Raw genomic sequence first — 26,958 nt, 5'->3', positions numbered from 1 at the left:
CACATCCTAATCACAGCACCCAGCCCAAGAAGCTGGCCAGATGCTAAGCAGATATATATAAAGGTGAAGAAAATGAATTTCCTCCGTCCACTCAGTGAGTGACTGAAGAGCCAATCTGCAGTAGATAAGACAGCCCAGTCACTGAAGTAGCCAGTGCAATCCTTTCTGTGCACTCCTCACTGTGGGAAGGGGAGGAATAGAGAGTTTGTATAGCAGCAGATCTTTTGGTCCTTCCCCTCCCTTGCCCACTGCATGCACTGCCTGCATGCTACTACAGAGGGTGCTCCAGCGGATCCTGGCTGTGTGCCAAGCAGGGGTACTCACCCCCTGTCAATCTACCCAAATCCTGAAAATAATACAGTGTCAAAGCATTGCGCAAAGAGAAAAGGGTCCCTCTGCACAATGGAAGTTCACTGGGTTTGCTGCCAAGGCAGCCTCCATAGCCTTAGAGTTAGAGGCAGGATTTTCTTTGTGATTACTTGTACAAAAGAAGGCAAGAAAGGAAATATTGATTCCAACAGTGAAGTGTCTCCAAACATAAAAAAAAAAAGTTAAATCAAGAAAGACTGGTCACCTGAAACAGCTCTTTACAAAGCAGCAAAAATACTCTCCTAAGGAACTAGTGGCTATGGGGTTGAAATCACTCCAGCAAAGAAGAAAAAGAAGAGAACCAACCGCTAGAAAAAGAAAATTTGTAAGAAGGCTTGTGAGGGTACAATGAAGGCTCTATAATGCACGTATGCATCAGTTTACATTGAGGCATTTCACTTCTAGATGTTGCGTGGAGATGTATGTGCATAAGTATTCATACTAATTTATCCTTAGTTTTGGACGTAACTGTTAGTGCCTCTTTAAAAGTAAGCAACATACTGAGCCTGATTCTCATTTTCATTAAGCCCCCTTTACACTCCAGTAAAGTGTGGTGTAAAGAGGCCTTAAAATGGGCATAAATATATGATACTAATTTTAAGGTCCTTCTAAATCGCTAGAGTATATAAGGGGCCTTAGTGTAAATGAGAATTAGACCCAGTTTCTCTTTCTCACTCCCCACTTTCCTACTTCCCCTCTCTCACAAAGTTTTGATTTTATGTTTACGAGGCTCTGAAAATAGTCTAATTCTTTTCTATCTGGTTTGGCCTATCTCTACCAGCTGGTAAATAGGAAATGTTCACCATAGGAAGCCAATACTCTGCAGAGTGTAAACAGATGGAATCAATATAAAGTGACAAGTTAGACTGTGCTACTGAGAATACAGAGCCAAAACTAAGAGCATAACAGTCACGATACTTATTTTGTTCCAATTCATTTGGTACTGAATAGCACTTCATATATGCACAGCTGTGTCCTTCCGTTTTTTACTTTCTTTCTTCTGGTTTGATGATGACAATTTCAAAGAAAAACTTTAATTAAAGATTTTATACAAAATGGCCTGAAGTAGAATATCGGGGAAATGAGCATTGATGTGTTTATTGCATGAGGAATATTTTGTCCTTTTTTTTTTTAAAGAAAGAAAAAAAAAAAAAAAAAGCGTGCATGAAATATGCTGGATTGACAGCCGTGCAGATTGAAGCCTTCTCTTTGTGTACAGAGCAGGCATCAGATTAAGCAATGGCTGTGAAAGCTTGCTCACCCTGCCTGTCCAGTACCCTCCTCTGGAGGGGGCCACCCTCTAGGGGTGATAAGGTGGGTCACTCTCCAGGCCCATTCCATGGTAGAATATGTGTATTTCTGCATGTGTGTGCAGGCTGAAGAAAAGAGGATGCCAGGAGCTAGGATTGCCAGGCCAGCAATGGTAGCCTCCCCAGAAGGGCTGTGGAAATGGAAGGAGTGACGTGCTGTACTCCATGTACACCCTTATGATGTGATTTGTGTATCATTCATGTTCACCCTTATAGTGTAACTGTGTATTGTCTAATGAAAAGTATGTCATGGAAGGGGTTTTTGAAATGCTCACGACATACTGACCATTATTGTTATGATAATATGTTTCCTGCAGTGTCACAGAAGGGTTATGGCCTTTCTACCTTTCTTGCCCTGCACAGACTAGCAGACTTTGCCTTGTGTGGAGGAAAGCACATCTTGCACCCTGTAAAAGTGTGATGCAGAAGCTGTGCTTCTCTGGGAACTGCTGCAGAGGCCGTGTGCTTCCAAACCCCTCCACTGCTGCACACTGTACCTTAAAGGCACAATTAAGTTCTCGGTTTTTAGTCACCAAGAATAACAACATGGTGGAGGGTTGTTTGACACATTTTTACTAAAATGAGGGAGAGGCAGTATGTTCTACTGGTTTGAATAGTGGGCTGGCAGTCAAGAGACCTGGGTTTAAATCCCAGTCCTGCCACTGATTAATTCCTCATTGTATAATTATGTAGAATGAGCAGTTTCCACCCTGACATTTTTGCCATAGATAAATAGATAGTTCAGTTCTTGCAGTCCTCCCTATATGTTATTTATTAGGTGTCTTCTATAAAGAGAAACTGCAACTGTTAGTTTGCACTTGCAGAATTTCCTTCAGATTCTGTTGTAGGGGGTGTGTGCAGCTTTTGCTTCATGCAGAAGCTATGTTTCACCCCCTCCCTCTGTATATCCCCAAAGATATGCAAGGGATCTCAGCAAATCTGCACAGAGGTCTCTTATATTCCCACTCCAACATTTTGCTTCCAGTGAACAGCGTGATTCTTCTATGAATTGTGCTGCAAGGTGCTCACTTGTCCTGTGAATTCCTCTGAAGCTTCTCTCAGGGTTGTTCCACACTACAAAGGGGGGAAGCTCGTGTAAGTTAGTATAGGCAGAATCAGAGGGTTTGGGGTGAGAAAAATGCAGTGATGCGATGCAGACTAGTTAACCCTCTCCACCTCCTTCTGCCTGCCCTGTCAAACATGCAGAAGGGAAATTTTGTGTTCTCCATGCAGAGTGGACTCCACGGAGTTAGGAAGAAGGAAGGAGAGTATTACGCAGGTGGTACCCCACAAGCTCAGATCCATGGGTGCAAAATCTCTTTGGAATGCATATATTGAGGGAAGTATAGGGATAATTAATAATTATCAATAATTATGTTACTAGCAAAATACACTTGAGTGGGTATTCTTGTATTTGGAGATAAAGTACTTCCGTCTTTTCAGGGTAATCTGTGGTCTGGATAAAAATTGTGTTTAGATCTCCCTGTGTCTGGTGCACGTACAGGATGTGATTTGCACCGAATTTTGTTTATGCATCAAAGTGTAAGAAAATACTTTAAACACCTAGTACCCCAATAGTTTCCTTTGATCCTGAGGGATCCCCCAGAGCTATACACTACCTACTTGTAACTGCTAAAATGCACTTACTTCTGGGATGGGATGCAGCAGCCAACTAGCACACAACAGTACTAAGAGAGGACATTATTGCCAGACACCAAGGCAAGGTTCAGTTATAAGGAAAAGTGTGATGGGCTCATTAATATCTATTGAGAACAAACAGGACTAATTTTTCTAATGTTGAAACAGCTGATCATGTTTAATGATCAGCTGAAATATCTTTATATAGTAATCTGCATGGCATTCAATTCAACTTATAAGGATGAAGCATTGAGTTAAACCTGCTGTGAATTGAACCTCTGATTCTGGGGGGATTGAAATATTTAAAGCCTGATTCTTTGACCACTTTATGCAGAACACTAATAATTTGTTGATATCTAATACACATAAATACCCATGCAAAGCAGATCTGCTACAATCTTGCAGAGTTTGGTTTCTAGCAAATCTCTAGGTTTCAGTCACTGGAGGAAGATATCTTTTATCTACTGCTTAAAAGAAATGAGTTGTATTTGAAACTCACTGCTTTGCCTAAAAGTTTTTAACTTTACCAACACTATTTACTGAGGAAATTGCCTTCAAAACATTCAGTAATTGCATAGTGTTCATTTCTCATAGTCATACTTCCCACTGTGCTAAAAAAGATTGGGGTTTGTTTGTTTGTTTACATTGTTGGAAGAGATATAAAATGACATTTTTGATATTAGCAAAGTCATCCAGTGCCTGTGTTTCAGGTTGCATCAATATTTTTTGTTTAATTAGATTATTTGTAATTATAGATTTCCAAGAATTTGAAAAGCATTATCAAGACCTGTAGACTTTTTGACTATAACCGAACAGGACAAATACAGCGGCATGAGCTAAAACGGATTCTCGAGATCAGTTGTTTCAGGATGAAGAATTCAGAGTATGAAAAGTAAGTAAGGAAACAGTCAAGGATTTCTGTATGGTGCTTGAAATTAATAAGTTAAGGGACCAATTTGACCTTCTGACCTGTACAGGCAGTCAGTTTCTGGATAGTGGCATGGCAACAAACTAACTTATTAGGATAAAGGCTGGCAGGCTGCCAAGGGCCTAGCTCCATACTGTGGATCTGTCACTTTTATCACCCACATGCACACTGCAGCCTCTGAAACTTCCTATAGCCCGAGGGAGGTAGTAATTCCATTGTGTAGTCCCCAAAGGAATGGGTCTCAGCATCTTAACTCCTCCTAGCTTCAAGAAGTTTGATTGTTGGGGGTGGAAACGGGGAGTCCTGCCCACAGAATCTCAAAGAGATTTGAGTTTCGGGTAGAACCTCTTTTGCAAAAGATTGTTGGAAGAGAAGTTCCTTCCCCCCCTTCAGATCAATTCCAGGAGTGGTGCCTTCTCATCCCACTCTGAGTACATGCTGAATGGTGGTGATAGTGAGATCCACCTGAACCTGTTCCAGGGAGAGAAGTGATGAACAGTGGAGAGATGCCTTCCTTGCTCCAGTCACTGGAGGTGAAAAAAACAATCATTTGCTCAACCCTCTAGCTTTCCTTAGCTGAGTCATGGGAGATATTTGAACTAGGAGGCCTCTTCACAATGTTATTCAGGCAGGGCAGAACAAACCCTTCCCATTGGGATGTCAGGGAAAGCTTGAAGCTTTGACATCATGCCCCCAAGCCTGATTGCCAAGCCCATGGTAATTACTGAGCTGGAAATACAGACTCTATCTCTGGGAAGGGTGCAGTCAGAGAACGAATGTGAATCAGTGGACTGAGGATGGGGCTTTGATTCAGCAACACTGAGTAATCCCAGATCGGCACTGATTTTCGGCACTGATTTGCTTGGTAGCCTCAGGCAAATCATTTAACCTTTCTGTGCTTAGCTTCCCAACCTGTATAAGGAGATAATAATACTTACCTCACAGGGGTGATGTGAGGATTAATTAATATTTGTACAGGAGTTTAAAATATAAAATGTTCTGCCCTGTAAGATCTAAGTATTATTATTAGGAGTCCACTTGATACTTTTAACATTATGATTCCAGGATCCCTGCCAGTTTTTACTGACATAGACCCTAGCAGAGGCACCTTTGTCAGAGGGCAGGTGTGGAAGTGAAAAGTAGCCACCATTTCTACTCTACTGGGGCCTGTAAAGGTTATTGTGTGTAGCCCCAAGGTGGGCAAAACTGCCCCAGGAGGATGGGTGTCCAAGGCGACTGGAAGATACACTAATTCCATGCATCTCTTGAGCGTTCTTCACTAGTAAATCACTGACTGTAATTTAAAGCTGCTCCTCTTCAGTAGAAATTTTGAAAGAGGACATGTGAATTGCCCCTGGAGTTCAGGAATATCAGCTGGTGGAGGAAGGTGTAATTAACACCTTATTTAGGAGAACACCTTATTTAGCTGTGTATAGACTACATGGCAGTTTCCAAGGATGATCTATCCTCTTGGAATTTGGAGCTACTTTCATGGATGCATATTCATTCCATAAGGTCCATGGAGCTTTTGTCAGTAGCAATCTTGGAAGCTATTTTCTGTTGGATAAAGGCCTAAAGGAAAATTAAACAAATTAGAATAGGCAGTTCTTGTGTTGTTGAGGATTTTTTTTTCCACTACAAGCAACCTCCAGAATAATTTTTAGCCTATCTTTGATGGCTGGGCTCACTGTTTCAATTTTTATATCTTTTCTGACTGGGATACTCTCCAGAATTACATCCCAACCAAACCAATTAAATAATTTTGTACATGCAATTATAGAACAGAAGCAATACTTGTCTAAAGTAGGCAATCAACAAACAAAACAATGCTTTATTTGACAATAAACCTTGCGTTTGGCATTGCAATCAGAAAGGTAATAAATCTATAAAAAATATTACTATATTTCCGTAAATACTGAAGAATAAAAAAGATCACAAATTTTTATTTGGGGTGTTTTAAAGCTCAACAATGAGACGTTTCAGATAAAACTTCTGAAGCTTAATGTATAAAATAATCATATAGCTTCACCTTTGTACTCAAGAACAGAAGATTAGAAATAATGCATTACTTCTTTTAAAAATTGCTTTCATCCTATCTTTCTTAGTAAAAATCACAAAACTACAGTCACATTCTCTTAAAGAAGCCTATTAAACTTGAGAGATTTTAAATGTAACCATACTGTACCTGAATTCCTTACTTGATGGACCATTAAGGATCTAGGAGTGTATTCTCCCCTCAAAGTACATGTGTGACATCATTCATGCTAATAGTGCATTGAGAGAAGGATATTTATTAGTGCTGTATTCCGGGGAAGGCTTTACCTTTTTGAAGGCAATTAAAATCATGGCCAGATTTGCTGCTACACAGGCAGTGTTGCACTGCTCCCAGTTAAGATGAGTTTACGGTTGTTTGCATCACCAGGACAGAACAAAGAAAATGAGTGTACCAGTAAATTTGGCTCTCTATTGCCACCTCCATTCCCTATCTTCCTAAGTCACCCTTCCTCTGACCCAGTATGTCCTAAGTGAATATTGTCCAAGTGCACAAGCTTAGTTCACTTATAAATGGGCTTTTGCTTATAACATCATAGGTAAATAGGCAAGGGCAACAAATAGAATTGCAAAGTCCAGGCGTCCTCATGCATCTCATGAGTGCCCTAGTCTTGTTCTGACTTCCCAAGATTAAACACAAGTGCAATACTTTTCACATTTCAGAAATGTCACTGACTAGCTACACCACACCAGAAAAAACAAAACAGGGTGTTGCTGTGAGAGGTGATGGTAGCTGAGAAACTAGAAAAGGCTAGCTGGAAACTGAGCATAAGTAACTCTCATGACAAGACACCAAAAGCTGCACTTTCTGGATCTCTTTGCCGAACAGTCCAAGTCTCTGAACAGTCAGCTGTGGAGGTCGTCAACAAAAATCCACAGCCTCTAGAAATAGCTAAAGTCCATGGGCAAATTTCATTCTTCATTAGCACCCGAGGGTCTGAGATCAGGTAGGCTGAGAAGTCTGGTTTTTTAAACAATATTATCATTCTTCCCTCTCTTCTTCCGGACTTTTCTCACCTATTTGTGAAAGCCTTTGTTATAGCCAGAGCCTAGATGGAAGATCCTGCTCCACCAAAGAGCCTAAAAAGCCAGCTGCATTAAAAAGAAAAAAGGATCCTCTGTACAGCTATTCTAGTTTTAACTGACTTCTGTTCCTGAGGTTCCCAGTGATGTCTCTTTAGATATTAGAAGCCTCACTTTCAAGGACATGAACCCACAGAGCAATGAGAACTTTAGATTCTCAGTTGGCTGCTACACTGTTTCTCTCCAATAGCTCTGGGCAATATACATTTAAATGGCATGGGTTTTTCAGATGAAGGCTGCATTTGTGAGAACAGACCAGTTCTGAAGTTTTGCTTTGGAGGACCTGAAACTTCTTCAGCTACTCCAAGTTAACAGGATCCTGGCTCTTACCATCCTTTTTGTCTCTGTCTTTAGTTCTAAATTACAGCAGAGCCTAATCCAGTTGAGAGGCCACTTTCAGACCAACCTGGAGGAAAAGACAGCTAGACAGGTGTTTCAGTGTCTTCAATGTTGTCCCTTTTACCAGGGACTGCTGCTACTCTGCCTTCTGGTGTCTTCCTTCAAGATGGTCTCCTGTGTTCATTTCGACTCTGGACTCTGCAGCTGTTTCTGATTCAAGCCCAAGCCCACTGAATATTTGACTTGGAGTGATTGATAAATGTTCCTCCCCATGACAAAACTTCTCTTGTAGTGTTCTGGGACTCAGTATTGAGTATCTCTCTTGACTTGAATGATCTTTGGATCAGGCCTATAAATATAAAGAGAGTTTTCTCTGTTAAGTCTGGCATGACACTGACCACAGTTTGGGTTGGGGACACATAAGGAGCTGTGAGATTTTGGGAGAATGGTCATAGTGAGAGAGCAGGCTCCACATAAATGCATGGGATCCAAAATCCCTGTGGAGGACATCATTTGGCCTCAGGAACTTTCTCTCAGATAGACCAGACCTACTCTAGACAGACAAGTCAGTAGTTTGTAATCTAGCTGAAATGATACTCTGAACCTTCAGTAAGAGAAAAAGTCTGGCAGCTCTGAAGTCTTGTCCTCTCACAGAAAAAGGCAAACAAGTCCCAGTTGATCTGCGTTGGCACAATATTGCCTGGGAAGAATGGTCCCTAACTTTCATTATGGACCTCCCATCAATAGATTTATATGCCTACCTAACAAATACCATCCTGCTGCACCCTGTACTTGGGCCTTCAGGCTTTCACAGTTGTACATTCTCAGTCCAATGGTCCTAGTGGACTTTAAACTCATCCAAGCCTCTCATCAGTGCTGACATTTTCCTGTTTTGGGGGGAAACAGTGTCCATGGATGACTATTTTTATAAAAAAGGATGGAACTTGACTCTCCCATTGTATCCTGGAGTTGTCTCAGAGCAACAAGACAATCACTTTTCATGTATTGTAGGAGGGTGCTTGAGAATCCAGGAACAGAAGGGCATCTGATTCTTCTGCTATGGGGAGCTAATTTAAAAATAGGGGAAAAGAGAAGGGATATATCCACAAAAAGGGATACAGCACCAATTCTTAAATACTATACTTAGAACATTTTTCTTAAAAGTCAGATGCTCAACATGAAGCTGTCCCCAGGCACTTTTAGTGTACTCATCTGGCAGTTATGCAGCAAATAATTCAAGGTTATTTTCCTTGGCAACATTTCAGAGCAAATCTTTATGTAAAGAATGAAAAGTTCTTGAAGAATGGGCTGGAAAGAATAATGGGTATACATTTGTTTGGTTGTTTTTGAATTTTAATGAATAAATGGCATTCATATTTGTGAAAAGTCAAAAAATAACAAAATAATTCTAGTGATAATGACTAAATTTTGATATTTAGAAAACCAGCACTTCTTATGTCCCCATTAAATTTAACCTGAATCTTTTGAAACTGGCTATTTTTTTAAAAAAGGTAGGTAGTAATTGGACGCTCTTTATATAATATGCTGACATTTAAAATAACATACACACTTTAAAATGTGTGTAAGGATATTTTTTCTCCTTTGTTCAGGTTTCTATAAAGGTCTTTTCAGCAATGGAAAAATAACTGCGGCCCAGACCTTAAGGAAGGCTTAGCTTTAAGGATGTCAGTAGACCCTTAGATTTTAGTGGGACTACTCCTGGCTCTGATTCAGGAAAAGCATCCTTATTCAGCAAGGATGCTTAAGCTCGTGCTTAATTATAAGCACATGATTAAATCCTATTAAATCAATGATAATATTAAAGTTATACATGTGCATAAGTGTTTAAGGGTTAGGGTCTTAGTACTTTCTTGATTTGGGTCTTATATTCTCAAAATTAAGCACATGTATATTTGCAGCATCAGGGTTTAACTAGCGGTCTGATCCAAAGCACATCTAAGACAATGACTTTCTATTCACTATAACAAGGAACACTAAGAATACAGGAAAAACAGTGAAAGTGACTACACATGGTGCTGTCCAATATAGAAAGTAAACAAACGAATAATAGAGGGTCTCTTTTTGTCAGCTAACATCTTTCAGTTGCAGTAACCTGAAATATTACTACCTACAAGGCACAACAGATGGATGCTTTTAAAGATGTCACTTTTTGTTTAAGAAGGGTTTTGCCCTGGTGTCCTTGCATAAAGTTTCTGAGTATGTCCATTGTGCTGCCATGAGTGGATAGCCACCCTATCTTATCTATCCATTCTAATCTAGCTAATCGATCTATTTTTTTCATGTCCAGTGCTATGAGGAGCCGGTATAATTCATAGTATCTTTAAGATCAAAGAAGTCATGTAAATAATTATTAGTACTGTACTATAAATATCACAATATGGTAAACATCAGTGAGCTATTTATTAGCTCTTCTTCTAGAGCTTGCTCGTGTCAATTCCATTCTAGGCGTATGTGCACCTCTGTGCATGGTTACTGGAATTTTTTTCCCTTTAGCAGTACCCATAGGGCAGGCTCCAGTGCCCCCTGGAATCCCTATATCAGGTGCCTCTGGCCCTATGCCCCCTCACTTCCTTCTTTCCACCCATGACCGTTGCTGGAACTGTTCTGCTTGCTATATCAAGTTCTCCGATCATTACTCTTAAGCAGTGTTAGCTAGTTTGTTCTATTGTTCTTTTGTTAGTTAAGTATCTGTAAATAGTTGCCATCATCCAACAGGCGCAGGATGATGCCAGCTTCAGCAAAGCGGTACTGCAGGCAGCTCATCTGTGCACTCCAGGCCCACCTCCAAGGTACTGCTTGTGAGTTACCTAGAATGGAATTGACATGAGCAAGCACTCGAATTCGGGTATGTCTACACTGCCGAGTGAAGTCGACTTACTTAAAGTCGACTTTCACCCATTGATTTTTAGAAGTTACTGCAACGTATACACACCACGCTGTTTGCGCAGATCTCGTGCGTCCACAGTCAGCACGCTTATTTCGACTTTCAAAGCAGTGCACTGTGGGTTGCTATCCCACAGTGCAACTAGCCGCGGTGGCTGTTGGGATGAGTTTCATCATCCCATGATGCAATGCCGCTTCCCCCTCCCTTCTTTCCCCAAACAAACAGGAAACCTATTTTCGCACTGTTTTTTTACGTCGCACGCTCGCCATTGCTGTGGAGACATGGAGCCAGCTCAACTCTGCACTATTATTGTGAGCGTCACAAATACATTGCAGCTTATCACCGAGTATTTTCGAAGTAGAGCAAGAAGCCAAAGCACAGGCAGCTGCGATGCCACCAAAGCTGCCCTGCTACAAGCCATCGAGCAGAATAATTCCCGATTACTGCAGGCTGTAACGCATCATCTGCAGTCTGTGGAGTGCCGGTTCTGGTCCCGGGAAACAAGAACAGACTGGTGGGACTGCATCATTATGCAGCTGTGGGATGATGACCAGTGGCTGCAAAACTTTCATATGCACAGGGCAACTTTCTTCGAACTGTGCTCAGAGCTTGCCCCGTCCCTGAAGTGCGTGAATACTCTCTTGAGACAAGCTCTGATGGTGGAGAAGAGAGTCGCCATCGCTCTGTGGAAGCTGGCAACCCCCGACTGTTACTGCTCGGTTGGGAATCAATTCGGAGTCGGTAAATCCACAGTGGGCATAGCCGTAAATCAAGTGTGCAGTGCTATAAATAAACTTCTGCTACGAAGGATAGTGACTTTGGGAAATGTGCAGGACATAGTGGACGGGTTTGCCACGATGGGGTTCCCAAACTGCCGGAGGGCCATTGATGGGATGCACATCTCTATCTTAGTGCGTTTAAAGGGCAGATGGAGGAGTCTCCTCATTAGGCTGAACATGAGTGAAAAGAACCTCCCATCAGTGATATCTGTGTGCTGTGTTCTTCATAATGTGTGTGAAGCAAAGGGTGAGAGGTTCCCCCAGGGTTGGGCTGTGGAGGCAGAAAGACTGGCCGCCAATTATAAGCAGCCAGATGCCAGCAGTACGCTGAGAGCTAACCACAGAGTGCTTTGCATTAGGGAAGCATTGAAAACCAGGTTCTGCATTGAGATGCAGGACTGATTTCTGTTCCCCCCAAATCGATATCAGTACCCTGCAAATCCCTCCAGGACAAGATAAGTTTTAATAAAGAAACGTGTTGAAATGATGCAAACTTTTATTTATGAACATTCAAGGCATGGGTGAAGGGGGGAAGTGTTCATTCACAGTCTCAAGGGGTAGTGTGGTTGCTTGCTGGCCTGCTGTCAGCAGGGCTGCCTCTGCTTTCTGCATGCCTCCACATGGAAGTGAGCACGTACTGAGCCTGGCCATTCTCCTCCGAGACCTCTTGGGGGCGGGGGAGGGGCAGGGCAGCACAGCCCTAGGTGGAGGAGCATTATGGAGGGGCTGCAGCAAAACTCTGTCCTGTCCTCCATTCCTCCTGAAGCTCCACAAACTGCCAGAGCATGTCTGTCAGGTCACGCATGATTCGTGGCATCTCCTGTGTGCTAGTGCGATCATGCTCCTGCATTTCTCTGCGACTCCCCCTGTCCATGTTCATATTCTGGGACAAGGTCAGCTGCCATGCTCTGAGTTCTGTCTCTGCAGCCCGGGAGGCGTTCATGAGCTCGCCAAACATGTCATATCTTGATTTTTTTTCCCTTCTTTCTAATCTGCGATAGTCTTTCCGCAGCATTTCTTGAGGGTTCGGCCAAGGCCGAGGTGTCCACAGAATGAAAAGAAAGTAACAAGGTAGCCATTGTTAGCAGACTGAAGAAAATGATACAACTGCGACAGTGTAGACAATACTCCCCATGCAGTGCACCGGGCAAACCCAGTCCATCATTCCATTCCTAACATCCCAGAAGGGTTGGCTTGCTGTGCCCTTACAGAGATGGGAAGCAAGGGGATCTGCGGACAGCGTGTGTGTGTGGGGGTATATAGTCTCTGCTTAAACGAAATAAAAGTAATCAAAGTGATTTGGTAGGACACTGCAATGGGGAATACAAAGGTACAGGGCATCTGCTGTATAGCTCGGGTATTTTAAACATGCGCCATCTTCCCTAGGTGACCATGAGCGATATCAGTCTCCTGAGGGTAATGCACGAGGAAAGGGAAGATTTGCTGCACACAACGGGGTACCAGCCTGGTCCTTTTGCCGCTATGGTGTGTTCCGCCATGATGCCTGCTCCCTTGATTGCAGTGTGGCGTGGCAAAGTATCCTACCGTGGAAGGAGGAACAAGGCAGCCCTCCCCAGAAACCTTTTGCGAAGAATAACAGATTACCTACATGAAAGTTTCCATGAGATATCAACTGATGATTCTCGGAGCATATCTCTGCACATAAATAATCTGTTCCATGGGTAACCCCCCAATAAAGTCCGCTAAACGCCTGAAATCCCCTTCCTGCCCCTCTTCCCACAATGTAAAAGGACAGAACTGCTAAGAAGAAAAAAACCTCACCAGATGTGCCTTCCCCGGGATCATTATTGCTGTCCTGTGTGCAGCTGGACTGTTCTATGGTCAGGAATAGGTCCTGACTTTTTGACAGAACGGACACCCCGCTCTCCTGCACCCTGTTTTGGGCGAGGAACCAGAACGGCTGTTAGCTTCCCTAGCTTTCTGATATGACTGATGCACCTCCTTGATCTTCACGCGGCACTGCTGCGTGTCCCTCTTGTATCCCTTCTCCAGCATGCCCTGGGATATCTTCCCGTAAACGTCCAGAGTCCTTTTGTTGGCTCTGAGCTGAGCCATAACGAACTCCTCGCCCCACAGCCCAATGAGATGTAAGACCTCTGGTCTACTCCATGCCAGAGCACGTTTGGGCTTTGCAGTAGCCATGAGGAGTACATCAACAATGCTCTCTCCATGCTGGCTGCACAGGAAATGAAAATTCAAATTTTCCCGGGGCTTGAGGGGAGGGAACATTTCCGGATAGCGTGACCACGGTACAGCACAGCGTGAATGTCCAGAGTGGTCACAACGGGGTATTGTGGGATACCTTCCGGAGGCCAATAACATCGATTTAAGTGAAGTTCTGCCTACACTGACGCTAAATCTAAGCAATAAATTCGAATTAGGCGCTAAGCCACTTGCAGAGGTGGTTTTATTAAGTTGACTTTTGCTGCGACTTAAGTCGACTTAACTGCAGTGTCAGTGTAGACGCAGGTGTTCGGAGATCGATATAAGTGACTTTATGTTGACCTCTGTTGCCAGTGTAGACCAGGCCGAAGAAGAAAAGACAGTTACTTACCTTGTTACTGTTGTTCTTTGAGATGTGTTGCTCATGTCCATTCCATTACCCTCCCCCCAACCCTGCTGTCCGAGTTGACAGCAAGGAGCAACTGAAGGGGCGTATGGCTGGCGTTGCCTGATATACCACGGCATCTGTGCAGAACTCCAGGGGGCGCTGGAGCCGGCTCTACGGGTACTGCTAAGGGAAAAAAATTCCGGTAACCGTGAACGGAGGGGCGCACACACCTAGAATGGAATGGACATGAGCAACATATCTCAAAGAACAACAGTTACAAGGTAAGTAACTGTCTTTTTTCCACACTGAGATTGGAATAAATAGGAATGCCGCTTTAGTCATTTAAATTCTAAAAGCAGTTTATCCATCATGATGATTCTACTCAAGAATTCTTATTTTAAAGTGAATAAACATGGTTTTTGCTATCAGGAATGCATGTTTCATTACTTGTTCTCTTCAGTGAATACAAGAATCAGCTCTACTCCCAATGAAGCCAATGTCAAAACTCCTACTGATGGATTTGCCCTATTGTTTGTGGATGCTGCAAAGAAAAGCTCACTCTTCATTTACTATATCTTCAAGTTGCATCATGTCCTTTTTATAGTAACCTATGGGAGTGATAAAGAATGCAATGCATGATTGTGATCTACACTTATGGCTTGATTTTTTTGGGTCCCTTTCAGTACTCCAATACCAAGAGCAGCTAGTAATGCATAATGATGTTCTGAACAAATAATTAGTGCTGTAGTTCCATTTTTGGGTGGATGGGATTGATTTTCTAACTTTGACATGTGAAAATCCAAAATAAGCCTTCTTTTTCAGCCACCACTTCGACTCCTGGTAGCAGTAACAATACAGCTTGTGGTGGAAGGAGCTTTTCAGGTGTTAAAAATTGGAGCATCCATGTGTTGATGAAAACTGTCACTATTCTTTTTAGTGCTAGATAATGAGTGAAGTGTTCATTTTTGTTATTAAGGGCATGATAATTTGTATATCTGGGTTTAACAGTATTTGAACGTTACAAAAACTGAGCTCCAAAAGTGTATGAATGTCAAACCGATACATCATGAGTGACATGTCATTTACGTCAAGGTATAGCATTAACTTGATGGACATCCCCTGGGGTACAATCTGGACAGTTAGATCATTTTGCCCCCTTATTTCTCCAGTCTGATGTACACTATGCCCGTTTTGCTATGTCACTTGCCACTCTGCCACTCACCCCGGTCTCAAGCATGCAAGTTACCCCCAAACATACACCAGAGTGCTATGCCAGCCACTCTTGAATTACATATAAGTGACACCCACATATCTCTAGTCATAGCCCAGCACCCCAAAATGTACCATCTTGTACTGTTCAGTTACTTACTAAACAATACAAGCTCATAAGGTCTGTCAATTTGGCAAAGAAATTGATCATGCTCCCGCCCTTGTTAACCTGAGTATATTCCCCAAACACTTCAGCCAAAAACATACTGGTTTATATTAAACATAAAAAAGATTTATTAACTATAAAAAGATAGATTTTAAGCGATGAAGTGGTATTGGCATAGAAGATCAGAACTGGTTACAAAAGAAAGTAAAATATAAAATCGCAAGCTAATTCCTAAACTTTACCATGCTAATAATTCTAAAAGCAAAGGAATTTCTCTCACCAAAACTTCTCAACAGTTCTTGCCAACTAGAATGCTTTCTAATTAGGGCCAGCCACACCCAAGGTCCCAATGGAGTTTTCTTTGTCGTTTAGGTGGTCTTGTTTCCTTGTGTAGATGAGAGGGGAGAGGCAAGCCTTGGGATGATGTTACTCTCTTATTTATACCCTTCTCCGATCAGTTGTTTGGCAGTGGTGGGAGGGGGTGGGCCATCACCGATCAGCTGTTTGGCGGTGGCCCGGGACTGGCACCCCATCAGCTGTTCCGGAGCTAGCCCTGCTTGCTGAACAGCTGATCAGGGCCAGCTACACCCCCATGGGACTCCAGCTGTCATTCCTCCCTCATCCACCCCTGCCCTCCATTATTTTTTAGTAAAGTCACAGACAGGTCACAGGCTCCGTGAATTTTTGTTTATTGCCCATGACCTGTCCATGACTTTTACTAAAAATAACCATAGCAAAGGCCTTGTCTACACTAGAAAAATAAGTCGACCTAAAATATGTCAACTTTCAGCCTCTGCTATAATTACAGCATTGGCTGACATCCACACAGCTCTCCTTAGGTCGTTGGAGTGTGTCCTCACCAGGAGCACTTCCACCGACCTAAGGGCCAGTATGGGGAGCTGAGAGACCCATCTCTCAGCTCCCTTCCTGGATCCCATTGGCTACCTGTGGTCTGCCCCTGCAACACTCCCTGGTCCCAGCCTGGTGTGCGGCAGCAGTAGCCGCCAAGTCTCTCCCAGTCCTGTTGCGCAGCTGGTGAGTTGCCTGTGTCCTGGGGAGCCGGGCGACAGCCACCAAGTCCTGGGAAGTCGGGTGGTAGCCGCCCGCCTCCTGCAGGTCCCAGCATGCAGCTGGGAGCCGTCCGTGTCCCTCCAGGTCCCAGCGCAGAGATGGGAACCGGGCAGCAGCCACCTGTTTTCCTGGAAGCCAGACAGCAGCCACCCACGTCCCCACTGGCAGTGGGTGGCAGCTGCCCACTGCCCAGTTCCCTCCAGTCCGAGCTGGTAGCAGAGAGCCAGGCTCCAAGCTACCCAGGGCTTGCCCAGTCCCAGCTTGCAGCTGGGAGTGGAAACCAGCCACCCCGGCTTTCTTGTCAATTTAATTGACAAGAATGACAGCCCCTCCATGCTGCAAGTGGACGTAGTGTCTACACTGACATGGCGTCGCCCTAGCTCTGCCAACAAAAGTCCTACACCTCTCGTCGAGGTGTTTTTATTTTGTTGAAAAAACAGGGCAGTTTTGTTGATGAGGGGTGATTGTAGTATGTACACCAGCACTGTTTTGTTGACAAAAGTCAGCTTTTGTCGACAAAACTCTTTAGTGTAGACCAGGCCAGAATCTTAACCTTAGTCATGGAGTTTAGGCAGCCCCATGGTGTATGTGCTTGAGCAACTGTCTTTCATGTGAATTGTAAATCTCTTGTTGGCCTCTTGTGTGTTGGTCACTCCTTTGTTGCTTCTGAGGAGCGAGGCTGTGGGCATTTCCCAGACTCTCATGTTTCAGTAACAGACATTTAGCATCTCATAATTTCATACACAAAGATGATGTACACATTTTGAGAGAACAACGTTGGTCAACAGACTATAACTTTCCAAATGATACCTCACAAGGTCTACTTTGTACAAAACATATCATACTCACATAACAGTGGTGAATATGGCGGTTACAGAGTGTTATTTTGGGATACAGTGTGTCTTGTGATCTTTGACATGACTTTTTTGTCATGATGGGACTGTCAGTGTTCAAACAAGCCAATCACATGTTTGTGAAGTATTCTCTTTATTTTGAATTTGTACAGGGAAGTTTGCTTCCAATTGGAAGATGGTATATCCATTTTATTCTTAAGTTTTTCTGTCACACTTTACTGATTTCAAAGCACTGTACAAATATTAACTAGCTATATCTTTCGGTAGCGAGGCACTGTATCCCACTTTTACAACTGGGGAAATTGAGATAAAAGGAGGCTAAGTGACTTGCCCAAGTTGCTTATCAAAAAGGGGAATGAAAGGTGAATTGATTTAGTGTAAAAAATACATTCACAGGGAGAAAATAATATATAGTAAAGGGCTGTTTAATTTAATGGAGAAAGGCATAACAAGAATCAATGGCTGGAAGCTGAAGCCAGAGAAATTCAGATTACAAATTATGCACAAATTTTTAACTGTGTGATTAACCATGGGAGCAAACTACCAAAGAAAATAGTGTATTTGTCATTTTTTAGTGTCTTCAGATCAAGACTGGATGCTTTTCTAGTCAACACATGTTATTGGTCTCAATACAGGGATAACTGACCTGTGATATACAGTAGGTTAGAGTAGATGATCTAATGGTATTTTTAGGCCTTAAAATCTATGCATCTATGAATTGTACTATAAAATCCCAACTTTCATTTTAAAAAATTACATATTTTTAGTGATTAGGAAAATAAGCTTGGGAACATCAACTGAGTGTTGTCTCACATCAACTACAGACAACCTGAAACAATAGTTCTGAAAGGTGTGAACTGGCCATTGATTTCAACAGGTTGACTCAACTTTAAAGAGGACAGCCTAATTATGAACACTATTAACTCTTTCACTGTTGATCAGCACAAATATTTAACAAATATACTCATCCCAATCCCTAATGGTTTCCCAAAATGGGAAATTTAATAATAAAATAGATTACACAGGGGATATGGTTCTAACTATAAAATTCATTTTCATTTTTAATTCAAATGAAGCTACTCCAGCATATCCAGTCCATTAGATCTGACTACTGCAGAAGCTAGCCACATTGTAATATAATTTAGGTTCACTTTGCCAAGGGTTAATCTGGGCTTTGATTAAGAATTTCCATGGTTTTCTTACATAATTGAAAGAAGGGAATTTCTGTGCACATCTATTAAAATTTACATTCAGGTACATGGTCAGACAAACCACATGCTGGTATGGTGTTGAGTAATAGTATGCAGACAACTTACACACAACATAAATAAACTCTGAGGGAAATAATACAATGGGTATAAGCAAAAAAATGCCACCGTCCCTCCCTTAATTTTTACATTCATTTTTATATAATGTTCTGTGAAGATCATATATATTTATATTCCAGTGTTTCACTACAGTTTTGACATAGAATAATGTTGTTCACTAAAATTAATTGCTTTGTTTTCCAGACTGTGGAATCGTTACTGCATTGGTAAAACTAATACATTGGATTATAAAGAATTTCTGAAGAATCTTGGTATAAATATGGATGCAATTAAGAAAAATGCAGCAGAAAACCAATGCATAGGTAGGTGCTCAGAAAGAGACTGTATGGTTGCAGGCTTTGGGAAGTGAAGTCTTCACTTGGGGCCTGATAAAATCAAGGTGAGATTCTTTCAATGGGAGTTGGATCAGGCCCTTACATGGCAACTTTAGTTTGGAATTTTCAAAGAAATCCTACAGCTAGGTGCCATTTGGGTGACCCTCTCCCTTAGACTGGTTTGAAAAGCCCAGTGACAGTTTGTCGGCACTGCTCATAGGGCCAAATTTTCAAAATGTGACACCCAAGTGCATGCGTAAAAAGTACAGTCACAGTTGCTAGCTCATTTGTTGCAATTATGCCTTTAGATTGTGTGAGTTCATGTACAAATAGCCATTGGAGTACTGTGCTTAGTGTGGTTATATGTACAATCAAGGGCTGCACTCTCGGTCATGTTTTTTGTGCACCAGTTTCTGGCCTTCATTTTTCAAAATGTGTCCCATATTATATATCAGAGTCTAAGGGCTTTTGAATGTATTTTAAGAAAAGGGCACTGTCAAGATGTTTTTCATCATTTAAAAAGAATAATAATTATGTTTGCATTAACCCCTTAGAAGCTTGGAACTAAAATCTGCTTCTTTAAAAACATTTTTTTCTACATTATGTATGCACATGCACTTTGTTGTTGTAGGGTTACTTGTGAATGCTGGCCTTTCTGCCACAGGAGTTTTCGTTTCTTTTTGTTTAAAAAAAAATAGTATTTAAACATTGTACTGGAGGAAAAAAAAGCCAATAAAGAATTACACAGACTTTTCAATTTGAAGAAAAGACTGTAAGTTAATTTTGAGCATATCAACTTGAAACATTGGCTCTTTCATTTCCATTATTCAGATTTAATACTTCACAAAGAGTCACAAAAGAATAAACTAACCTTTGACTGTTTAGAAAAGCCCAACCAACAGTCATAGTACTGAACTGTGATGATCCACTCCTAACAAAAAGTCTTTCATTGTGTAGTTAGACTTATTTTTAAACCAATATTAAATGTTTTTTTCAAATGTACTGACTACTGGTTGCTCTCATTGACCAATGGATGCTAGGCACTTTTGAAAATAGTACCATTAGAATCTTTTTTATTTAATTGTACTTTTCTCCCCTCATCATTTTAGTTGCCCTTTTCTGTACATTTTCCAATTCCAATATATCTTCTGTGCGATGGGACAGACCTGCACACAGTATTCAAGATGTGGGCATACCATGGATTTAGAAAAAGGCAATATGATATTTTCTGTCTTATTATCTATCCCTTTCCTAATGATTCCCAACACACTGTTAGCTTTTTTGACTGCCGCTGCAGTGGATGTTTTCAGAGAACTATCCGCAATGACTCCAAGATCTCTTTCTTGAATGGTAACAGCTAATTTAGACCCTTTAGATCATTTTATATGTATAGCTGGGTTTATGTTTTCCAGTGTGCATTACTTTGCATTTATCTACATTAAATTTCATCTGCCATTTTGTTGTCCAGTCACCCAGTTTTATGAAATCCCTTTGTAACTCTTTGCTGTCTGCTTAACTATCTTAAGTAGTTTTGTATCATCTGCAAATTTTGCCACCTCACTGTTTGTCCCTTTTTCCAAATCATTTATGAATACGTTGAATAGTACTGGTCCCAGTACAGACCTCTGGGGGACACCACTATTAACCTCTCTCCATTCTGAAAACTGACCATTTATTCCTACCCTTTGTTTCCTATCTTTTAAACTGTTACTGATCAAGTAGAGGACCTTCCCTCTTATCCCATGAAAGAATTCTCTGTAGTAACTCAGAGTCCTACCCATTTAGTGTCCCATCACTGGCCATTGGAGATATTTGCTACTAATAGCCACAGATGGGCAATATTCCATTGTAGGTAAACTCATTCTCTCCATAAACATATCAAGCTCAGCCTTGAAACAAGTTGGGTTTTTTGCCCCACTACTCCCTTGGGAGGCTGTTCCAGAACTTCACTTCTCTGAGTTTAGAAACCTTTGTCTAACTTCAAGCCTAAACTTACTGATGACCAGTGTGTATCCATTTGTTCTTCCGTCAGCATTGGCCCTTCACTTAAATAACTCCTCTTCCTCGTTGGTGTTTGTCTTTCTCATCTATGTTTAGAGACCAATCATATCTCCCCTCAGTCTTGGTTTTCTTAGGCTAAACAAGCCAAGCTCCTTCAAATCTTCTCTTGTAAGGTAGATACTCCAATCCTTTCATCTTCCTAGTAGCCCTCCTTTACATCTGTTCCGGTTTTGATTAATCTTTCTTAAACATGGGAGACCAGAATTGCACAGACTATTCCAGATGAGGTCTCACCAGTGCCTTGTACAATGGTAATAACACTTCACTATCTCTACTGGAAATACCTCCCCGATGCATCATAAGATTGCATTAGTATTTTTCATGGCTGAATCACGTTAGCAACTCATAGTCATTCTGTGATTGACCAATACATCCAGGTCTTTCTCTTCCTCTGTCACTTCCAACTGATGCATCTCCAGGTGATAGCAAACATTCTTGTTGTTAGTCCCTAAGTGCGTAACCTTGCACTTTGCACTATTACATTTCATCCTATTTCTATTACTCCAGTTTTCAAGGTCATCCAGATTTTCTTGTATGATATTTTGGTCCTCCTCTGTATTAGCAAAACCTCCCAACTTTGTGACATCTGCAGATTTTATTAGCACACTCCCACTTATTGTGCCCAGGTCATTAAGGAAAATGTTAAATAAGATTGGTCCCAAGACAGATCCCTGCGGAACTCCACTAGTAACCTCCTTCCAGCCTGACAATTTACCTTTCACTATAACCCATTTTAGTCTCCCCTTTAATCGGTTCTCAGAACCGTCCCTAGGGTATGGTAAATCGGGGTGACTGCCCCAGGCTCCGCGTGTTGTGGGGCTCCGCGCTTTGACATAACAAGAGTTGCCAAGCCCTGCCCTAAGAAAGAGTAGAAGTACGTCCGAAAACATGACCAAACGCACACAATTTTTTTTCCTGCAATAAAGATGGTGGATTTTGCATTTCTGGCTCTGCTCATGTGGCACCAGAAGCCGGAAATTCAGGAAGCGACTGGGCTCAAAACATGTGAAAATGACCCACGATGTTAAGGGGGGCCCACAGAGTGTGATTTGCCCCGGGCCCCGCACTCCCCTAGGGACGGCCTTGCCGGTTCCTTACACATCTCTTTACTTAACTGAGTCACATGATCTTTGGCAAGGAACTTAATGTCTGTTTGTCAGGCTTCCCATCCATAATATGTGAATAAATATACTTACCCCCTTGTAAAGTGCTTTGAGACTGAAGGCCTTGTCTACATACAGATGATGTAAAAACTGAGTTAGCTAAATAAGTTTAAAAAGGGTTTTATAAAAATGTAGATAAGCCAGTGTAAGCCCTTGCAAGCACTTTCACTGGTTCAAAACTGGTTTATATCACCTACCTCACAAGCTAAACTGATATAAGACCACTTTAAACTGAATTAAGAGGGTCCACATAGATTTTTGCATCAGTTTAATTAAATCAATTTAAAAACATGCCCTTGGTTAATAAGGTTTGACTTTGTGCATTGACCAGGCCTATTGATGAAAAGCATTACATAAATGCTAACTGTTGTTACTTTTACTTATTTATGGCCAGATTCTGATACTCTTGCTCATGTTGAATAGCACCTTTCTTCATGAGCTGCCCTATTGAAATGGAGTATTCCAGGAAAAAGATGTTACTCAGTGTGAGAAAGGATGTCAGAATCTGGGCCATGTCTAGCACAGTGATTACATTTGATGCTTTACAATGAGCAAAATATGCCAGGTATATAGCAAAGCCCTGCCTTTCAGAATTTACATTCTAAAAGCACAGTGTGGATAATGTACAGCATGATACAGTTCAGAGAAAACACAAAGTGAGATGGTGATTGTTCTAGCAGGAATGCTTCACAGGAAAGTTTTTTGATGGGGGGGCACTTGGCCTATATTAACTAAAGTCTATTTCAAAGGCTACAGGCAGTGTGAAAGAACACATCGTTAGGAATATGTGTAAAAAACAAAGGAAGTAGTTGGGAGAAACCAGGGTCTTTCAAGGTTAGCAGGCATGTTTGCTCTCTGAGATCTGTGGGTGGGTTATCATCCATATACTGAAAACGTGTTTTCAGGGGTCTAATTGTTCTGTAACAATATTGGTAAAGAGATAAAACTACCAGAATACTCTGTGATATTACATGCTAATAAAAATATTTGCTAAAATTGTAAGTTACATGAATTAATGTTCCTAAAGAAATATGAAGATAAAAAACACTATTATAAGTGATAAGCTTTGTGCTCATTATTCTTCCCTAGAAATCCAGTTTGAGAAATACAAATCAATTGTATTTCAGGCTTATCTTATGTTTTTACATAAAAACTTCTCTAATGATTTAACAAGAAATGGTCTTCAAAAAGAAATCCAGTTACTTTTATTTCTTTGACGTGACAATAGCAGTGACTTTACTAAAATACAGTTTTCCTTACCAACAGTGAACTGGGAGGAGACACAAGACAAGATACAGAAACAGACTAAGCTGTCACTACAGACTGCAGCAGCTGAGTGTAGTTTGATAGAATGCAACCTAGATGACATTGAAATGGCTTTTAGGAAAAAGGTAAGGGAGTACTTAATGTGTCTGACTACTCTGAAATATGGAGAGGTTGAGCCAGGTGTCACACACAAAGGAGATTACGCAGAAAGTTTTGGCGTTCAAAATACCAATTAATAATAGCTTCACCAAGAAATTCCTGTGTACAGTACTTATGTTTTTTTAAAAATCCCTTAATAGAAATGTCAGTTTTGTTTTGCATTGTGCTTTCTAAAGGTTTCATATCTTGTTTACCAGGTTTATAGCTTTAAAAATATGTATATAAATACCTAAGAGAGCACCAAACTTTTTAGGCTAAAACAAAATACAGATATTGTAATTGGATGGCTCAGGCAAATCACATGAGAATCTATCACTTCTCACTGCTAGATCACTTCCTTGAATCCAACCGAGCTCAGTGATACCCAAAAGTTGTCATAATTTGCTAATTATTTCACGAGCTACATGAGCTACATGAAATAAGCTAGTGGCCTCAGTGCAGTCCATGTTGAATATGTGTGAAGCTCATAAATGGCACCCATCCTGGCAGACTGAACACAGAGGTTAAAGGCCAAATGGGCATGGAGAAGGAGTTATCTATTTACATTTTGAAGGGATCCCTCCAGAGCATGGTAGAGGGACAATGTGGAGGAACTTGCACTACTACTTCCATACACGTGTTCTATTTTGTGGATAGAGGAATAGAGTCCAAATCTCCTGACAGTCAGCTCTGTGCTTTAACCTCCAGAACCTTCCTCCTCTCTAAGAAGACTGTACAGAAAATAAGAGGATGGAACTCTGCACCAGAGTTAGTGTTTTAGTACAAATCCAGCTGTACAGGCCTATAACTGTACTTTCTCAGCCTTGAAATAATGGGAGAATAGTAGTGGGCTGGAGATCAGCAGGCATACAAGGCTGCAGGGACATCACCTGATCTTCTTTCCCCTTTAGTTCTTGATTCTGAGGTCAGAGTAGGTCCTTCTGAGCCGTACAGATTGATGCCTGGATTGATGGCTGGATACATCTCATCAGCCTATGATATTTATTTTGAACTTCCTGAGGACTCTCCATACATGATCTCTGCAGTTTTAATTTAGCAGTAAACAGGATAGAAAAGGGTGGGGGTAAAGCACCAAAAAGGGTGATGGAAAGTCCACAGAATGGTTGTACTATTTAACAAACATTGTTGACTGAACTTTTGGTGAATAAAACCAGTCTTCCTGCTTTTTTTATTATCGTTACTGAAATTTGCAGTAAGTCCCATAAGCAAAACCACACTCACTTAGTTTCTTTGCAATAACCCATGAGCTAAAAGAATAACCAAAGAAATGTGCAATATATTTATATAACAGGTATATTAACCATTCTATTTCTTCTAACATTTTTTCTAGCATTCATTACATTAATAACCCGTTTTAATAAAGAGAAGCTTGGTACTGAGTTACATTAGGGATGTCTTTAAAAAGTATGTTAAGACAGATGTTAAGAAAATATTAAGATCAAGCAGGCAGATCCACCAATATTTTTAGGTCTGAATTTTGAGGTAGAGTTATTGTATGTGCTATCTTTCTGTGAAAAATGTGTCTACCTTGTTACTTGAGTCTCTGTGATTGGGAAATACTGTTTTGTAGTGAGCTTATTAATTAAACATCTGACAGTCAGAGCTTGCCATGGTAACCTACTTGATCAATTTACAGAGAACATTTGAAAAGATCTTGTAAAAATACATTATTGTTTTAAAAACTTCATGAGCTTGGTTTTTCTGAACAAAACACTATAAATTGTATTTGTTACAGGTGCACTCAGCCTATCAGGACATTGAAAAAGCCTTCAGAGCATTTGATGTCAGTCAGAGTGGATTTGTGTCCTTGGATTACTTAAAGTCAGTCATAAATGGCTTTATATTTCCATTACCAAATGGAACTTTTCAAGAGCTAATGAGTAGGTAAGAGTCATATTGTTTTCTTCAGAGACATTTTTTAGCATTGCACCTCATATCTTGATTATTGCTTTTTGTGACTGCCTTTGTTAATTTGCCTCATTTGTGCCTGTGTTTCAGTGTGTATGGTACAGTATGTAAAGCAGGAAGGTAGCCAGGCTCAATAGAGTGGCAGCCTTTACTCATAACAGTCTTATTTCTATTTGTTTGTCATTTATGTATAGTTTCCTGAGGGAAGGGTACTCACTTCCATTCAAGTAAATACTGGTATTCTAAGGGGAATTTACTGTATTAAAAATCATCATATCTGAAAAATAAATCCAAAGTTTACTCCTGGGCATGTTCAGAACCTAATAGTCAAATTTCAATATTTGGGTTTTTTCAAAATTCCTTTTAGGTTCAAATCATTATTACTAATTATTATTATTGCTTTTATTATTTATTTCTTTGTTAAACATTAATTATGTGGTCAGCTTTATATAAGAAAACAATTGAAGACAGTCTCTGCCCTGAAGAGCATACATTTTACTTATAGGTTTTAGTCAAATTTAGAACAACCACTGTGAATTGAGGGCAATATAAATTACCTCGACACCAATGGCAATTACCTGTGTTGACTAAGGGAAATATATAGCTGCTGGTGCCTGCAAAAGTTTTGATCTTGGCTAGGCTATGTCTTGGCAAAAAGGCATTTGAAACTTACTTTTAAATGTAAAAATAATGTGCTACTTACTTTATCCCAGAAATAAAGGATGAGATGATTTTATTACCATGTTTGTGTGCCTCAAGCTTGCATTTTTAAAAGGCACTTCTATTTAAAGGTTTTAATGAAAGTCTGAAGTGTACAGCATACCTTCAAAGGAACTTACTAATGCTAACCACTTTCCTATGTAGTGTTCATCAGTAATCACTGAAGAAGTTGCCTATAGGAACACTGGGCAGCTAGATGATGTAGCGATGTCACTTCTGGAAATCTGAATTTAAATTAAGACAAAACTCAACTGAATTTGGAGGGGGTTTGCAAAAATAGAATCTGAACTGGACTGAGAGTGAGCAGATCAGACTCGCTCCTAGACTGAAACCCATGTACTAGTTCAGGTTAACCAGACACTGCAGCATTATGGCCAGAACTCAGATACTGTGGTGATTAGCATGATATAGAAGTGATAAATGTATAGAAAAGGATTCAAGATTCAGCCTGCCCCCAGTGACCTGAGTTAGGCTAAAAGACATTTTTCAAAATCTAATTTCTTTGATCCTGATTCGAGTTCAAATGGAGCTGGCCAACTCTCCAAACCCACAGTTCCTATTAAAAACCAGAATATGGACATTCTTCGGTATTTTGGTTCAATCTGGACCCACACTTATATACAAAGACCAAAAGCTGTAAGAGGAAAATAGTCAGAAGACTGCTTATACTGACAGACAGCAGTGCTAAGAGCATATGGGCAATCAAAGAGGAAGGGGAGAAGAACAGCTTAACTTTTGCACTAGATCTTTAACAAAAACAGATA

At 40.9% G+C, this 26,958-nt stretch overlaps 1 protein-coding gene across 1 annotated transcript in view; it reads left to right on the top strand.

Annotated features, from left to right (window-relative positions):
• EFCAB6 (EF-hand calcium binding domain 6) overlaps positions 1 to 26,958 on the top strand; it is a 145,294-nt gene that overhangs the window by 27,651 nt on the left and 90,685 nt on the right. The window contains exons 6-9 of the mRNA XM_067558983.1: positions 4,073 to 4,209; positions 18,787 to 18,905; positions 23,408 to 23,532; positions 25,302 to 25,450. Of these exons, the coding sequence (XP_067415084.1) occupies positions 4,073 to 4,209; positions 18,787 to 18,905; positions 23,408 to 23,532; positions 25,302 to 25,450 (530 nt within the window). The remainder of the gene's footprint in view (positions 1 to 4,072; positions 4,210 to 18,786; positions 18,906 to 23,407; positions 23,533 to 25,301; positions 25,451 to 26,958) is intronic.

The sequence above is a fragment of the Emydura macquarii genome, unplaced genomic scaffold (genome assembly GCF_026122565.2).
Source record: "Emydura macquarii macquarii isolate MOO-44397 ecotype Brisbane River unplaced genomic scaffold, CSIRO-AGI_Emac_v2 contig_2205, whole genome shotgun sequence".
Classification (NCBI taxonomy): domain Eukaryota; kingdom Metazoa; phylum Chordata; order Testudines; family Chelidae; genus Emydura; species Emydura macquarii.
Note: the sequence above shows the minus strand (reverse complement) of the source record. Positions and strands in the feature narration are given on the sequence as shown.